Source organism: Varroa destructor, unplaced genomic scaffold, assembly GCF_002443255.2.
Source record: "Varroa destructor unplaced genomic scaffold, Vdes_3.0 BEIS01000004.1, whole genome shotgun sequence".
Classification (NCBI taxonomy): Eukaryota; Metazoa; Arthropoda; class Arachnida; order Mesostigmata; family Varroidae; genus Varroa; species Varroa destructor.
Window position 1 is genome coordinate 40771148 of NW_019211457.1, and position 12021 is coordinate 40783168.

At 41.1% G+C, this 12021-nt stretch overlaps 1 protein-coding gene across 1 annotated transcript; it reads left to right on the forward strand.

Moving 5' to 3' along the window:
• The first annotated feature begins 4509 nt into the window (after positions 1 to 4509).
• LOC111249068 (uncharacterized) lies at positions 4510 to 6280 on the forward strand. The gene has a single exon (XM_022802398.2). It carries the CDS (start codon positions 4570 to 4572, stop codon positions 5572 to 5574), a length of 1005 nt encoding a protein of 334 aa, XP_022658133.2. The 5' UTR covers positions 4510 to 4569; the 3' UTR covers positions 5575 to 6280.
• The last annotated feature ends 5741 nt before the right edge of the window (positions 6281 to 12021 follow it).

Here is a 12021-nt window from a genome sequence, read left to right on the forward strand (position 1 = left end):
GCCAAGTGCTTCTCCGCGAAACGAAAATGATCCACAACGTTTCTCAACGGTGATGGACGTAAACGACTATAATGCAGCACTTATCTTGTACCTTATGAAATATAGGTGACCAAAAGAAGCTATCAGTGCGCTATCGAAACAACAGCTTCACTAATTTCGCCAGCTGTGTCTGCGGTTAGTGGCTGTCGAGAAACTAGAACAGAGAAATCGCAAACACAAAATGTAGAACACGATGCAGAATGTGAAAGTGAAACAAAAAAAAATGCAATATAAAATACAAGGTAAAACATAAATGTATGCGATCAACAAGGACGAGATGTGGAAGTAAGGGGCAGGGGCAGGGGCAGGTGACAAGCGTTGCGCTTATCAGAGGCAATCCTCTCTTTCTGCTCCATAGAAACTGCATATCGTCCGGGACGATGTACGGTTATAAAACTATTGTAATTTACTGGTTCACAGCAGGCAGCAGGTAGCTAACCGAGATAACGAAAGCATATTTATCATCGCAGTTAGAGGCCGAACTATGAATGAGACACTTGAATTTGGGGAAAAAAGTGAGCAGAAAAGCTGGTGAGAAGCCACCCGTTAGCTAGCTCCGCTGTGAAATATCCATCTATTCGGAGTGTCTGAAAGGAAGTCATATCCGGGAACCCGGCTGTTTCATAATGAGCGCGTAGTGAAGATTGTCTTGCATCCTGTACATCTATGCGAAAACAACTTAGTTGCCCGTTGAGCAGATAAATTGAGGTTTCAGTCTTGTCGTGGCCATTACAAAATAGAGTGGCTCAGCAAACTCGCTAATAAAAATTAATAACTAATTAAGATGAGTAAAGGTACATTTTTCACAATATTGTACTCGTTTGTCGATTGAATGATTTAATTAAAAAGTTGTGATTATAGCAAGCCAATGCAGTGCCCTATACAGCAGTAAAGGAACGAATACGACTCCTAAATTACCACTTTAATCACACTATCAGTATAAACTTGGGGTCGAACCACCAAACGATCTGGCAATTCAAAGCTTAGATAGTAAACAGACTATATTCTATGTCAGTGAATGAAAACCCCATCGAGAATGTCTCGTTATTCAGAACTATCTGAGTTAATCCTCAGACCGTTAGACAATTCTACTTGGGGATTTCATGCTCATGCTGCTTAAGCTCATATTGCTCATGCTCTCTTAAGTAAGTAAAAGGTCATTGAACAAAATTCGAGACGAACTTCATTGCGGATGAAAGTTTCGAAGTTCGCAAACGGCCTAAGCGCACACTAACGAACTCTTTGAAACGACGGAACACGACGCTTTGAACGGACTTTATATAGAGACGAAAATTTCTAATTAGAAGTGCTCATACTGGGCATAGGGGCGCCAATTCCGTCGTTATTTTTACACTCCAGTTAGCATAAATCGTCATTACCCGTTCAACAAATCAGCGGTTCTGCTTACGTCGCAGCTGCAACTGCCCAATATCCATCGTAGCACATATTTGTCACTTGTTGCATATACAAAATTGATGCCCACCGTGCCACGGGCAGTAGGCCTATGGCGGGGGGCAAGAAGGTTGAGAAATTTCTGCTGCAGATAAATAGTCGGATTTTAAAATGTAAGAAATTCTACTTACTAACATCATTCAGCGGTAACATTGACTCGGCGGGGGCACGTTATACGTTTACATTAATACATGCAACTATTAAATAGGGCTCTTTCGAATGCGCGTTGATCAAATGCCAGAGAATAAAGCATTTGCGCCTTCGTTCAGCACAGGAACAACGAGAAAAGGCCGCATCGAGACACAATTACCATATTTTTATCAGATGCACTCGTGTCGCAGGTGGCGCCAACCGTCTGTGAAATTAGGGTATAGGCAAAAACGTGGAAAGTAGTTCAGCGCCGTCTCCTCCAAAGGGGGCGAATCATTATCATAAACCTGTTATATCATGGAGCGCTGATGGCCTTATTAAGTTCTTCTTGCATTCTGTTTGTACCTGTCGCTTGCGTTTCGGCTAATTGCAGCTTCGTTCGATTCAGCCACCTTGAAGCACATTTTAGAAATCAGTGAGGAAATCTTAAGAGCATCTTGAGGAGAGTTGCCTCTTCATTGTTACCAATTTGTCATTGTTGATGATCACTGCTCTACGGATCATAAACCTATGGCGAAGGCATAAGGACGGACAAGTGCCATTATTAGATTTTCCGTATTCATATTTTCAGCCTTGACTTTGAGGAAAATTCTATTCAGCTTATAAATTACATGGGTATAATCTGCAGTTTTGTAATATTCAAGCTACCATGCGAGCAGTACGCTAGGTTAATTGCGGAAGGCTCTGCTATTTGTAGTTAACAACGGGTCCTGTAGCTTCTGCCTGTGTAGGCAAGGGCGTAATCTAGGTACTGAGTCTCTAGCTGATATCTCCTAGCCATTTTGCGTTGTAGAGCCCTAAAGCCATGGATGTTAGATTAACAGACAAAGTAAATTTCACTCAATAATGGTAAACAGCATGAATGTGCTCTGTGGAACAGACGATGTTTTGGCATTATCAAACTGGTAGTTTATTTATAGATAAATAAGGAACCAGATATGCCTATCCAGAGTACTCAATGACTGCTGCTTTAAAAACTGCTTGTTCGAGAGAAGACATAATGTTGCGTATGTGAGATAGCTAATTCTTATCTTGGATCAGGCCTCTTGATGGAGGATGATGAGCGGATCCTTGAACGTGAGCTCTAAGGCAAACCTGTATCTCACGAACTTTTTTAATCTGAGTTTGCAAACGGTAGCGTAGGCGTACAGATCAACGACTTTGCAAGATTACAGCTGATTAACGGGCCTTTGTGATTGCATCTGTCTGAGTCTCAGGTGTTGGCTTGTTAACTTGTACCAAAGGAAAAAAATTAAATTTTGATCTTTTTCATCAAGTTTACGATTCCCTTACAGTACTAATTAAGCGATGCGTACGTTTTAGCCCGTGGCTGTGGCACAGAATGCCAGTATTTTCTCATGTACCGAGAGGTTTTCGGTAGGTGGTATGGTTAGAGAACGAACAACCTAAAATTGGCTTTCCAATCCAATGAAGAAGTAAATATTATACCTTGTGGCCATATTTCATGTACCAGGTTATATCAATACGATAAAACTTGTCACTTTTCCGCGTATGGTAGTCTAAAGCAGATCTCTGCACCGTAAATTTCCACAGTATAAAAGGCAAAGCTGATTCGATTCTACCTAAGACCATACGTGCGTAATTTTGAGACACAACCCATGCTGCATATCGTTCTGCCTAGAAGTGTTCGGCCTAGACGAACAAATTATTAGTTTATTTGTCGTTATTTTCTTTGTTTCTAATATTGAGATATAGTAGAGACACTTGCTGTGCTGCTAAAGAGCTTTAAGCGATCGTATTTGAATCCCTTCGGCCGTTCCCCGAGGACGATACGATCCATCTGCAGTTATCGAAATTCATCGATCGGACATTAATCCTATCGTGCCGAATCCAAAACATCGGCTACATCATAGCAGCGACAAGTGTTTAAGGGATCAATGCCTGTGCCCAGAACATTGTCAACCCAGATTGGATGGCTAGTGGAAAGGATCGAGTGATCTAGCTAGTTTGATTGAACTAGCTATATATAATAAACGAACTGGTAACCTTTAACACCCTAACTGGAAATAGCATCTGATGTTTAGGCCAAACCTGTTTAAATAATAAAGCTATTTAACCAGCTGTAAAGTTTAGATACAAGCTAATACTTATTGCTGTTTGGGCGCTCTTATTCCTGAAGCAAAGGTTATCTGCGCATATGGCCTGCAACGTTGCTTTGAGAAAATGGGTTTTCCCGATCAATGGATATCTATTTGTAGCAAAACAACTAGCTACCAAAAGTTAAAAGCTGCGTAATTTTAAATTGATTATATACTATATATCTCGTGTTTTGTAAATATTTTTCAATTACCAACTCAGCAGTCCGTGTCTTATTCGGATATTAGTTATTACGTCGTCTTTCCTTTCAAGTTTTACGTCCGGACCTTCCGTTGTACACGATATGAGAACAACTAGTTCTGTTTCGGTGGGTCGTACATCTGAGAGACATCATGGAGGTCTTTATTCTGCGATAGGCTATTTTGTCCATATCAAATAGTTGTATGAATGTTCCCGAAGTGTTTTCTATGGAACGAATTGCTATTATTTGAATAATGGCTTCGAATTTTCTTGTTTTAAGTATTTAGCGATAGTTATGATCTATACAGTAAGAGGAAGTGAAGCAACTAAGCAATGTACTGTGATTGGTTAGAACTGCGGTAATGCTATTTAGCTAGATTAAATAGGGAGCTGGGGTGGCATCCAGTTCGTGAAGAACACGAATCGACCCCTATGCGTATATCGCCCTTGCCACTCCCACATATCTCCTCACCCAGCTCAGTGGGGGGGGGAGGGAGGGAGGGGTGAGCATACGGGAGATTTTTTAAGATGGCTTACATCTGATCAGTTCTTGGGTTTCACACTGTGTCGTGTCTCGTTAGTTTTGCTTTCGTTAACCCTACTAGAGTTTGTTCAAAGACCTTGCGTTCGATGTCAGTCCCAAGGATTGATCAACCGAAAATGGCTAACGTTCAAATGGTCGTAGGTAACCAATCCGGCCAGCAACAGCAGGACGAGATGCAACAACATGTAGCCGATCAGCCTCCTCAGATGATCCCGCAGAACGCAGCACTTCACGCTAACTCTCGCGCTGTGGTGATCGAAGCAAAGTGGTTCGCATGTACTTTTGAGGACTGCAACTTCAAATCGTACCGGTATCACCATTTGAAAAGACATATTATGACGCATACTAAGGAAAAGCCGTTTGCCTGCCCTGAGTGCGGGACTAAGCGCGCACGACGTGACGCGCTTGCCCAGCACATGAAGACGCATGCGAAGAAAGACAAATGCAGGTGCATACATTGTTCAAAAAAGTTCAACAGCGTGGAAGAAGTACAAGAACACCTTGATACGGCACATCGACATATCTGTGACAAATGTAAAAGAAATTTTGTTAGTACGAAACAACTGAGTGACCACAAACGTGAGCATAATGTGACCAGATGTCGAATGTGCGCGTTTTCGTCGACGCACTACCACAAGGTCATGAGACACGAACGCAAAGTGCATTTTATTTCCAAGGACAATCAAATAGCTCAGGCGGCCACTCCGGGGGACGTAAGCCAAGGTCAGACTCTGGACGAAATCGAAGATCAATCAGGCAGCGATATCAGGGAGGCGAGCTCACCTGATTCTGTCAGCAGCCTCACAGGCCCAGTCGCTATGGTCCGCGCGCCAGCCACTGACGACAACCTTTCTTCCCAACCGTTGGACTTGTCAGTCCGATCAACCGTAGTACAGGCCAATAATGGAACCAACATCAACTTCAATTCAGTCGATGGATCCAATCCTAACCGAATCCCTCCCGCTCCTTTGAATCTGCCCTATGAGCTACAGATGAACAGTGTAATGAGACCAGGCTACTATTTACATTTGTATCACAACTATTTGGATTACATCAATAATCCCGCGTACTGGTATTTTTCTCAGAACTAAAAGCTTACCTATACATGTCTGTATTGACGATTATGACAAAACTTATATTAGAATCTGGCCAGTACGACATGAATCGTGCAATGTAAAAGAAATTAGCATTTCAACAGAGGAATATAACGACTCACAAGCGCGTTCGTAAGCGAAGTGAACGATACATGGCATATTACATAGCTGCGCTGTGACAGGCCAACGAAAAGCGGTCCTTTGTTTGCCTTATGACCGTCGTAGGCCATTTCCGTGCAAGAGCACCATCAGCCTCTGATTTCTCGTTTCGTTTTTTCGTTGTCCAGTGTCTATCTAAATAACCAAAATATGGCACTGATCCCAGGGCTTTCATGTCTTACGATAAACATTGCGCACAATACCGCCATGCTAAATACAAAAAATATTGGAACACATTGAAAGTAAGCCAATAACGATAACATGTGTATATTAAAAAACAACTAAATACACAGAACTGTGTTTTGATTTAATTATCGACATTAATGTTCATAATAGAGGAGCTTACGAAATGGACTGCTGCCTTAACACTCTAGACGATCTTTGTAAACATCCTAGGTTAAATTGAGGTTGACTTTTTGTACAGTAACGATGCCTATTCAATCTTTTTCAGCTTTATATTTTACAGTGTCAATATTTGCCTCCAGTAAACTATATCTATTATTCTTTTATATGGTTTTGTATTGCTATCCTGAATTTAACTGCAGACCGGCCCAAATAAATAAATTCAAGTCCATTTTTCAAACTCTAAGAAAGGAAAAAAGCAAATGGATTTTTTTGATAACTAAATAAGTTACCTGTATTAACAAATCCTCATTTAGACTCTCAATATCTAATGATGACTTTTAGTGTTTTCTATCCCCTAAGAGCTCATATGCAATGCTTCTTCTATCGATCCGCTTCATGTAAGCTGTGTATTTAGACCCACGAACGTTTTTTTACTTGTGTATGGAGCGTTTTTTTTCAATTCCCACACAGGCGACGGCAGCTATTGATGAACCGGGCGATCTTCACCTGCATATGACTGACGTATGTTTTGCGTTGAAACGTCCAGATATAGCTTTATGCCTTTATATAATAGACATAGATAGATCTCACAAGTATCTTACGGTAATAGTCTATACTAGATATGGTGGTTTCTGTGCATCACAATCACGTTCGATTGGCTCAGCCATCCGTTATATTTTAAATGACTGTGTTTCAGAGTTTGTTCACTCATCGAATAATAACAATGATACGTTTTCGTGGGGTATTTTTATTATTTGTATGAATGACGATCATCCCGCTGTTGTCGTATAGAATCCCAATATGGGTGTGTACCTTAGTCCTTAAGGAACCAGCCAGGCTGCTGTTACGTGTGCTGTTAAGTGCGTAGTTTCATGAACACCTCTACAGATAACATGACACCTTGCCAAATATGCTTCGTTGAGTTAATCAATCCAAGGCCAGTATGCTGCCATTAAAATTTTCACATGCCCTTTTTTGAATGTCTAAGATCATAGTGATGAACCCGCTCTCATTCGAAACCCCAATGCAACCTGCCTCGCGTTGCGTTCGTACCCCCACATGCTGTTTGACTCCGAATAGGGTTGGGAGAAATTCTCGGAAGGTCGTCGGCCGAGCAATCAGTAGAAGTAGGCTGTCCCTTGACTGCAGACGAACCTGCGAACAGCTGTAATACAGGCGCAGTGTTCCGAAACATGATAACCGCTGGGTTTACCTTGGTCCAAGGCCTACGATGCTTCTTCAGATTCCCTCTACCTCACTGGTAGAAAACATTGCGGTGCACTTTACCAATAGACAGTAGAAAAGTAGTTTTGTTCTCGGTCACCTCAACGGTTAGCGCCATAGCAACTTCAAAGACAGAGGACTCTTTCGCAAACTTCGATTTTCTATAGAGATTGTTTTAATTCTTCAATTATAACATTATTTGTTTGGCGACGATTAATCATACAATGGAGTGAAACTGCTTTTTACAAATATTACACATTATGTATCAGGGTAATGAAACAATAACGAAGCCCAGTGCTCAGCAGAGATACCGATGCAGATAACTTACATAATTAAATGATTAAGTTCGTGGAATAGCTTTGCCTCGATATTATCTGTTCACCAACTAACAACTTAGAACATAAACATGCGATATTTAGTACGTATATTAATATGGCATAAGTTTTTTCAATGTAAGCAATACGCAATAATGGACTAGCTCCATTAGAGTGCATGAGTTATTCAAAGACGCCAAGTAGAATTTGCATAGAAAAGTCCTATTCGTTCGCAGGCTTCAACTCGACCGGAAAAACCCATCGGAACCATATTAGCGGCGGGCATTCAAAGACGCTAACTTACGTAAGCAAGCGAAACGCTCGTGATTATTTTAGTCTAAATATTCGATTTCATAATACAGATTGTCGTCAGAGTTGTGCCAGTTCTGCGTCTGCAAAGCTATCCATCTTGAAGTTTTTGAGGTCCATCTATGAAGTCCTTATGTGTGTCGTTAGCTGCGAAAACGTCGCGTTTATTGACTTGTGACTGAAATGTACTGACGGGCTTCATAGTTCTACTACTAAGAAAATGTGTAATTCACGCAAAGAGGTCTTTCTGACGATATACAGCTGATGATGCCCTGGTCTCCATACTTTGAATTCGAAGTTAACGTTCCAAAAAAGCGAATATAATACCATACAATAAAAATACCTGCAATTGTCACTTATGAGTGAAAGCTTTCATCCTGCAAAACGGACGTGAAGCCATTCACAACAGATCATGAGGTGCAGCCAGGCCGGTTGATAAACAATCAGCAGCAGATACACTCACAGATTTTTGTGTTTTTTAACAGAACAACAGTTTAAAATATTAATAAGGTAACGTTTCATTATAATATATTTATGGGCTTATAGCAGAAGGTGAGATTAACAGGGGTCTTGATATGGGATTGCCCATTACCCGTAATTCTTTACATCAACGACGTAATGGAGATCAGCGATCTGGCAGAGAAATCCAAAGTTCACTCGCAACAGTGCTTCGGCATGTAACAAAAAGTCGTTCGTTGAGCGTAGCCATATGTAGAAATTTTTGGAGAAACAAAGCTTTCTTGCGAGAAAACCCAATACGCAGTGCGAAAATGACTGTGATAGAGTGGTGATGGTAGAAGATGACGCCACTGGCGTCTCGAAGACGGAGTTGGCGTTGGCGTCTCATCGGCTAGACGAAAGGTCATGAACCCAAAGCTAAAAACCAGTACTACCCCACTGGGTATCGGGGGCTTTGACCTCCAAGCTTTTAGGATAGAAAGCTTGAAAGCTGTAATTTCCTGTGCTGCTGCCCTGCGAAAATGAAGCAATGTGCTGTGAGTGGGGTGAGGGTGGATCTTAAGCACCAATAACACTACCCTACGAGCGTGGGGTAACCAACTGGTCTAAGTAGAGGACTTACAAACCTCACAGTACTCTACGACGCTGTACTACAACTGCTGTTCAAAATCCGCCAATGCCCAATGGGCATCCTTTTGTTTGAGCTTTGCAGGGCGTCTGTGTAAGCCGGCATGGACCGTCCTCGGCGAGAAAATTCGGCGTCCTCAGGTCGCGCCTCCTAGGGAAACTGTGATTCGTATGGCGTTCAAGTTAAGGTTTACAACCTTGATAATCTATCTTGCGAAAGAAGACTGCAGGCCAACAGTTAACGCATTGATGTAAGCTATATTATAGCATAGGGGTTGCTGGGACCGACACCGTGTAATCTACCCATATACCGCAAGCGTATACTCTCGTCAGCCCAATCGTTATGAGATTCAATGACAAATCTCATTGATAAAATTTCTCGATATTGCTTCTCGTAAGTTGTGCTAACTTGAACCAATTTTTAGCATGTGACTTGAACACGCCGGCGTGTTTCGGCGGGGTTTAATTAATCTCTACTATATACAAGATCCATATATAACAAACGAATAGGGTATAAATGCAAGGCAAATTTTTAGTCTACTGATGGCTGCCGTAACGCTTGATATTTTTTCATTGTGAAATAAGTTCTTTGTTTAGCGGCATGCAGGATAAACAAGCGGTACGCCGGGTGACCAGTGGATGATTTTTCATTGCGAAGTAGACGATTCTACGTGGTGCTAGTGTATTTAATAGTTCATTACAAAAGATTCTTAATTTATCCAACAAATTAAAAGTTGGTGCTTTAATAATATTGTTACGTGGAATATAATAATATACGTTACGTCAAGCCAATGTACCGGCTAGAACCTCAGATGTTTCACGAATTATTTTTCATAAAACAGGGTAAAATTAAAACCAATGATTTTAGTTGCTTACAATTTTCAGTACGGTTAAAAAATGTAACAAAAATTTGAAAATTAAAGCTCGAAATATATCATCCTGTTGTAGCTTTAGGTTATTATTGGACGGTAATTACAGTAATTGTCTAATGCTTCTAGAACGTTTTTTTAAAGCAAAGCAAATAGCTCGGCTTTAATCGCATATTATAACCAACTAGGTACACTTGCATATGGAATGAACCATGTGCTTAAAGTCGTTCCGATCATATCATATAGTGTATTTCATAGGCGTGGCACCTAACATTTTGTTCTTAAAAACAATACTATTACCCTGAACTCGGGTGCTTACAGATGTAGTTCTATTTGTTCATACGCAGAAGGTTATGAAGGACGCGCATTTTTTCAATATATATCGACAGCGATAAGGAAATCGGTTAAAAGGCCAGTAATCCGCTACGAGCAAGATCTTTATGAACGGGTTACGGAAACCCCACACGTGTATTTACACACACGAAGTTGTTTATAGAGGGCCGCGACTCTGTTAAAATCCCTTAATATTTCAAACACAATGCTACTGTTGTTGTTGTCTGAACTGTGCTTCCAAGAAGGGAACTCCATACTGATACCCCTATAAATTTTTGAACCTTTATTATGCCTACGTAAATATACGTATTTTGTACGTGTCCCTTGTTATGTGTTATAATTTATTTTAGAATAATACGCTTATATAGCAATCACTGAATTCACTAAAGACCCTAGCTTTAAGCACCCTGATGCTATCTAACGAACAACCAGCGAATGAACAAAATACTCTGGCTAGATTGGTGACAAAACACTTGGCCAAATTCAAAGAAAAATTGGGGTGTGAATCGAATTAACTGACCATACTATAGCAGCTGCAGTTAGGAAACCGCTTAGAAATGTGCAACCTATCTAAGCCTGCCGCGACATTAGCAAAAATTTTAGCAGGCTCAGTTCCCTGAGACTTAAAAATTAAGGACGAGTGCATGCTCAGGCAAAGTCTCGACAATGTGGCGAGAAGAGTAGACTGCAACATCTAATCTTACACCGCGAGCGAAAGGGAGGAAAAGGATTGTTAATGTAGAGATCTGAATTGCACTTTATGGTAGATATCTGCTCACTTTATAGTTGATACCGATATTCACGGGATACCCAATTTTTGAAAAAATGCTTTGTGCACTGCGGTCTTGGAAGACACAGCTTACCATATGCTGACGCTATACTAGAGCAGGATACATGACAGGAAAAATGAGATCGGTCATAGAAAATGGTGTCAGGAATATATCATTGTAGGGTCAAGAGGAAGCTGGAACAGACGAGACCCTAAAAAGGGAGATTTCGGAGGAAAACAAGCAGTTCGTGAAGTTACGCTTGAGCAGCAGAAAAAAACAATGCTTTGCGGCCAAGTTGACAGGACGCATTAGGAGTTATCCCTTTCTGCAGAAAACTGCTTCATTCGGAGATGGGGAACCTGGCCAGAATGGCTCCGGCTTAGTGATCCGGTGGCATTGGCTGACCCTTCCTATATGATAGTGTCACTGCCAAATGAAAATCTGAATTTACACGGAGTAGACCTGGAGAGAGACATTGAAAATTAATGGGTAATGGTTAAGCCGGGACTAGGTTCAACAGTCGGAACTTCGCATTCGGTCCACATAAACTAATTAGAGATTATAGTTTAATGATGCTGTACGTACGTAAACTGTTTTACTCAAACCCTGTTAACAAAATTACCGTTCAAGCGCTCAACACTTCCCGACGTTACGCACTGGCAAATCCATATATAGTGCCTAGGATAAGAATATAACATGGCCTTGAAGGTAGCTCGCACTTACTCAGATAGAACTTTTGCCATTTTTTTTGTTAGAGGGATTTATAATCCATCTGATTTGCAATTATTATGAATTTAGTTGTTGTCTCGCCTTTTTCTTCTAATTTAATCGTCTTACGTTCGTAGACGGTACGTTTGTTGCTCTTTTACACATGGCTATTTCGTAAGACTGCACGCGCAAAATAGGATAAAACTCATCCTCGTGTTGTTACACTGCTTCATGAATACGCGACGCCCAATAAATTTGGTTGACGTGCCAGTTTAATCTGGCTTAGAAGGAGACTAGTTGCGGTCCTCTGCTCTATTCTGTGTCCTG